Genomic DNA, 6,094 nt, shown 5'->3' on the forward strand with positions numbered 1-6,094 from the left:
GGATACAAATTGGATTGGAAAGGGTTAATATCTGTATAGTAATTTTTATCTAATATCTATCTATCTTTCTGGATAATGAGGGACAGACTTTTGACTGATTCATACAATACATATAGATGCCAGGATTATAAAATGATTTCCAGACAATTTTTCAAAATCCCAATTTCCTAGCTATGAAACAATTTACAGGGATTGTCTTGTCAGGCCAACACCCTCCCCTTGGGATACCACTCTTTCAGCTAGTGGAGAAGCAAACCTTTTAAGGGATTTGATTCATATAGTAAATAGCTCCAAACATAATAAAAGTGTGAGGAATTAACACCCAAAATATGTAAAAGAAAACCTTTCTTGACCTGTTATTCCATGAATACCACATCCCCATCACATCTACGGACTATATTCAATGTATGAGCAGAGGAATGTTCCCAGTGCATAAAACAAACTTAGCCCTAGGCATGACGTATGCCCAGAGATTGTTCTTTGAGCACACATTCGCAAATTGTATGATGGTCTATCTTTTTTCTGAAATGGATTCTGTAAGCTCCCATGAGCCGCTTAAAAGGAATCTGTCCAAACGGCAGGCAGCATGTTATACAGCAGAAGGAGATGGATATATAGTTTTATTCATTTATATCTCATTCTGAGCTCAACAGTCCAATGGGCGGTCCTATCTGTTTATGACCGTATATACAAGGGTGACTGTCAGTTAGTCATAGGACCGCCCATTGGACTGTTCAGTTCAAAATGAGCAAAGGCTTAAAGGGGTTGTCCCACGGCAGCAAGTGGGTCTATACACTTCTGTATGGCCATATTAATGCACTTTGTAATGTACATTGTGCATTAATTATGAGCCATACAGAAGTTATAAAAAGTTTTATACTTACCTGCTCCGTTGCTAGCGTCCTCGTTTCCATGGAGCCCGTCTAATTTTCGGCGTCTAATGGCCAAATTAGACGCGCTTGCGCAGTCCGGGTCTTCTTCTTTCCTCAATGGGGCCGCTCGTGCAGGATGCCGGCTCCATGTAGCTCAGCCCCGTCACGTGCCGATTCCAGCCAATCAGGAGGCTGGAATCGGCAATGGACCGCACAGAAGCCCTGCGGTCCACCGAGGTAGAAGATCCCGGCGGCCATCTTCAGCAGGTAAGTAAGAAGTCACCGGAGCGCGGGGATTCAGGTAAGCGCTGTGCGGTGTTCTTTTTTAAGCCCTGCATCGGGGTTGTCTCCCGTTTCGGCGCGGGACAACCCCTTTAAATGAGTAAAAAACAAAAAATACTGAATCTTTCCCCATAAACTATATATCAATCTGTTGAGCTCCTCCTACTCTGTAACATAATGTTTGCATGTCCCTTTAACGAGACTCTGTTAGGTTCATTGAACCCTATAAGCTAAGCTAATAGTCTCAAAGTAGCTGAGTCGGGGGATGTAAGTTTCATACTTACCTTCCGCACCATTACCCCAATGCCAGTGCTGAAAGCTGCCGCTGTATGCGTTGAGCGGCGCACACTAAGTAGTTCTCCAACAGTTTGGGAGGTAAGCAAAAAACTTACATCCCCAGACTCAGTGGATCAGCTACGTGGAGCCTATAAGCTTAGTTCATAGGGTTCAAAGTAGCTGACAGATTCCCTTTGAAGTTGCAGGATCATAAGAGCTGAAATTATAATCCCAGCGGTGTCATTCCCATATTTACCTTCCTCACCGTTTCAGCCCTTAGATATCGCATGAAAGGCCTAAACGGTATTTACCGAACAGTCTTCAGGTATGTGGCAGACTCTCTCCACCACTTTATAGTATCCGCTTTTTCATTACTGGAAGAAGCAGCTTTGTGTCTTGAGTAAACATATTTTCTACCTTTGGTCAGACCGGTTGTCTCTCCTTCGGGTTATTTATCAGTTTCAGGATACAATTTTGTCTTTCTTGAGCCAAAAGTTTCAGAAGAAAAGCGGCCTGGAGCCTGCTGCGTCTCTTTCGCAATCCTGCAAACTCTTCGTATCCAGCTGTGCATCACATAAACATTTCGGCACCACCATGAGTGGTAATTTCCATTAAAGGCTTGTCTGGGATTTAGAAAAAGTAACCTAACAGCAACAAGTGTGATCAAGTAAAACAAAACAATACATTGTTCACTTGTTGAACCCCCCCGCTGCTCCAGCGCTACCTCTCCGATGTTCCTGCAGAGATGATGTGCCATATATCCGCGTGGCCACCTGCTGCAGACAACCACTGTCACGCTGTGCAGGCAAGCCTCATCACTGATTGGCTGCAGCAGTCACATCGATGTACGTGACATCACTGTTGCAGGACAAGTAATGACCACTAGAGAGTCAGCGCCGGGGTGCCAGGGGATTTAACAGGTGAGTTATGATTATTTTATTGCATTTGCTGCTACCTGAGCAATCCCTTTAATCTCATAATGTTCTATGATGTACAGTTACATCATGGAGGTTCGGGTTTGCATGGAGTGGGATCACGGGTTGATCCGCTGCACACAATGTAGGTGTCGGCTGTCTTTGTCAAGTGTTCACCGACCCACAACAGCTGCGATTAGCATTCACGTTGATTGTGGCTGTTAACTAGAGATGAGCGAGCATACTTGCTAAGGCAAACTACTCGAGCGAGTAGTGCCTTATGCGAGTACCTGCCTGCTTGTCTCAAAAGATTCGGGTGCCGGCGGGGGGCGGGGAGTGGCGGGGGAGAGCGGGGAGGAAATCTCTCTCTCACTCTCTCCCCCCGCTCCTCCCTGCTCACTCCCACAACTCACCGCTCTCCCCCGCAGGCACCCGAATCTTTAGAGAAGAGCGGGCAGGTACTCGCATAAGGCACTACTCGCTCGAGTAGTTTGCCTTAGCGAGTACGCTCGCTCATCTCTAGTTCTGACCAATAGATTAAAGTTATCATGGAATGCCTTATTAAATTGTCATGGATCTATCTCTATTTCTGTATCCCCAGATGGGCAGCTGTAATGTGGGGGGCAAACTGCATTTGGCCATACATTTTTTATGCAGTGTCCACTACATACCAGCTATTTAAATGTAACTCATGGATGGCTGGCGTTGATCACAGCATGATCATCTCTTACATAGTGGGTTTCTGTTCTAGACTCATAGAAGCCAGTCACAAGCAGGGGAAACTTTTCTATGATGCCCATATGGCCTGACAGGGTGGATCAATCTAGTAATGAATACAGGCCTCCAGATGGATTCTCAAAATTAAGTCCAAATGGGGACTTTGTGTACAAGAGGTTCTACCAGCCCCCCATACATATATCTTGTGAATATTACTGGACCCTTCAACATCAATTTAGAGGAGTAGTCTCTGTTTGTTAGAATTGTCCATAAACAATAAGCTAATCAGAAGGAGTCTTGCTGCTGGAACTGGTAGCAACCATGCAATTTTTCTACAGCAACACCCCAGGAAAAATGAGGTATTACACAATCCCCTTTTGAAATCATAGGACTGTCCATGCAATGCATGGACACACCAGGTCCTCCAGAGAGAGACACTCTTTGTAGCCACTCTTTACTCTGTCTGATAGATGAGAATCTTGAACAAACCCTTTTAGGTGAATGGATGGACCTTAATATCATTAACCTTGAGCTGAGTCATACTAAGAATCACAAAAATAAGTCAGGGAATTGAAAATAGCTAATACTCTTTTTTTTTTATTTCCAGGATCCATCTTCAAGGCATTGGAGCCACCATTAACAGTGCAAAAAGTGATCTTCTGGCTTGGATACTTCAACAGCTGCATAAATCCAGTCATTTACCCCTGTTCTAGTAAGGAGTTTAAGAGAGCCTTCATACGTATCCTAAAATGTCATTGGGGAAATAGGAGACACTCTGGTATGCGGAAATCCCAGCTACGTCCTCGGTCTAGCAGTACCTACACCCATGCAAGAAAAGAATCCTTGGATGATAGGCCCTTTATGAATGGCAGCCAGAAGACTGTGTTATCCGTTGCTCCAAGTCCAGGATATATGAGCAAAGTACCTCGAAATGAGAGAAGTGCTCATGACTGGAAACCTTCCTACATTCCAACGGATTCAGATCAAAGACAGGAGGACGAACGCAAGGATGAGGACAGAACTAACAATGTCTTCACTTTCCAAAGTCCTTCCGACTATAATGTGAACAGCAGGGGCTTCAAAGCTACATGAGATCTTCTTTAAGGAGGGACTAGAGATCAAAAATAAGTTTCAAGCGTTGTTCTTGTAACTGAATCTAGGGATTGATAGGCACGACTGTCAAAGGTTTGGTGGAAACCAGTTTTAAAATAGGACATTTAAGGGAAAGTAAAACAATGGCAAATAGCGGTCTTAAATCCGAGACTACGGGTACAAGACAGAGGTACAAGAAGAGAACGTTTAGAATGCTGCCGAAAAATTCCAACAAGGAATTTTTCTCTGGGTGCAGTATAACTTACTGCCAGTTGTTGGCGCTATTTTGAACTACTGTGTTCTGATGGACTCTGCATAATGCAGTGTATATGAGGGCAGCTGCGTTGTCTATGATCTATGTAAACTATTGTAACCTTCTATATGATTGACAAATGTGTGTGCTAAAATTATTTAAGAGGATCATTCACATCCAGGTAAAATCACAATGGGATATTAAAATTTCGCTGCTTAACTATGCTTCATTTCTCATGGGGGTTTTAACCCTTTGCAATCCAATTTTGGATTCAGGGTTTCCTAGGGGGCTTTCTCTTTCTGCCATTATACAATGGCGCCATCTGCTGGCTAGAGCCAGTACTGTGGTATTGGACATGCTGGAGAGGCCCCCGACAACAGAGCAGTAAGAATACCCTGCCGGACGTCTTCTGAGATCGGAGCTGTACAGCCTTCAATCAGAATGTCTTCAGACGTCAGACAGTGGATTGGAAAGGGTTAAGGTTGCTATTGTTTACCCACGGCTCAGGCTGTATTCAGTATGGAGATAAAAGTCATGACAAAAAGAAACTACAATGGTACCTTAAAGTGAACCTCTTGTTTATGGACAATACGTTGTCCCGGGACTGTAGTGTAGAAGTGATACATTACCTATAGATTTTGTCTGCCATCATTCAGCATCACCGATTCAAAGTTCTGTTTTCCGGTGGCCAAGATGGCCAATGCCATCTTTAGATTACCTAATGGTCCATACTGAATTGGTAGTGTTAGGACTACAAATGCACTATACCTGCTTTGTGATTGGCCAGGGCCAATCACATGATCATCATTCCTTGCCTTAAAGGACACATGATCATCGTTGGCCAACCGCAAAGCAGTGCATGGCGTGATTGACTGACTGAAAATGGAACCGACAGAACCATATGACGGCCAACACAATCAACAACAGGTAACATACCTTTTCCACCCTTTAGTCCCGGGACAAAATGTTGTCCCAAAACCGGAGAGTCATTTGAAAGGGACTCTCCATGATAAGAACAATACGGCAGTTTGCTTTCCAAAAACAGTGCCATACATGTTCATGGGTTATGTCTGTTAGTACAGCTTAGTAGAGATGAGCGAGCATACTCGCTAAGGGCAATTACTCGATCGAGCATTGTCCTTAGCGGGTACCTGCCCGCTCGGAAGAAAAGGTTCGCCTGCCGGCGCGGTTGAGAGGTGAGTTGCGGCAGTGAGCAGGGGGAAGCGGGGGGAGAGAGGGAGAGAGAGATCTCCCCTCCGTTCCTCCCCGCTCTTCCCCGCCGCTCTACGCCCGCTGCCGGCAGCCGAACCTTTTCTTCCGAGCGGGCAGGTAATCGCTAAGAGCAATGCTTGATCGAGTAATTGCCCTTAGCGAGTATGCTCGCTCATCTCTACAGCTTAGCTTCACCGAAGTGAAGAGGAGTGAGCAGCAGTACGAACACAACCTACAGAAAGCTGCAGTGCTGTTTTTATAAGCATCCATGTTTTTCTACTCCTAGACAACCCCTTAAATTACAAAAAGAGGGTTTGTATGGACACATATTTTTGCAAAAAAAAAACTTAAACAACAGTAAGATATTAAAAAAACCCATGGTTGAGCATTGACAAAATTCCTTGCTCCTCCTCTGCCATTAGTTCCGAACTGAAGACCCGACTAATCGGAAACAGACTGTTTGCTAGGGACATAAC

The 6,094-nt window shown here is 44.6% G+C and overlaps 1 protein-coding gene across 1 annotated transcript in view; it reads left to right on the top strand.

Annotated features, from left to right (window-relative positions):
• The window catches only part of ADRA1B (adrenoceptor alpha 1B), a 33,738-nt gene extending 28,181 nt beyond the window's left edge, over window positions 1–5,557 (top strand). Inside the window, exon 2 of the mRNA XM_066590481.1 lies at window positions 3,669–5,557. Coding sequence (XP_066446578.1) covers window positions 3,669–4,153 — 485 coding nt within the window. The 3' untranslated portion in view covers window positions 4,154–5,557. The remainder of the gene's footprint in view (window positions 1–3,668) is intronic.
• The last annotated feature ends 537 nt before the right edge of the window (window positions 5,558–6,094 follow it).

This window comes from Eleutherodactylus coqui, chromosome 2 (assembly GCF_035609145.1).
Source record: "Eleutherodactylus coqui strain aEleCoq1 chromosome 2, aEleCoq1.hap1, whole genome shotgun sequence".
Classification (NCBI taxonomy): Eukaryota; Metazoa; Chordata; class Amphibia; order Anura; family Eleutherodactylidae; genus Eleutherodactylus; species Eleutherodactylus coqui.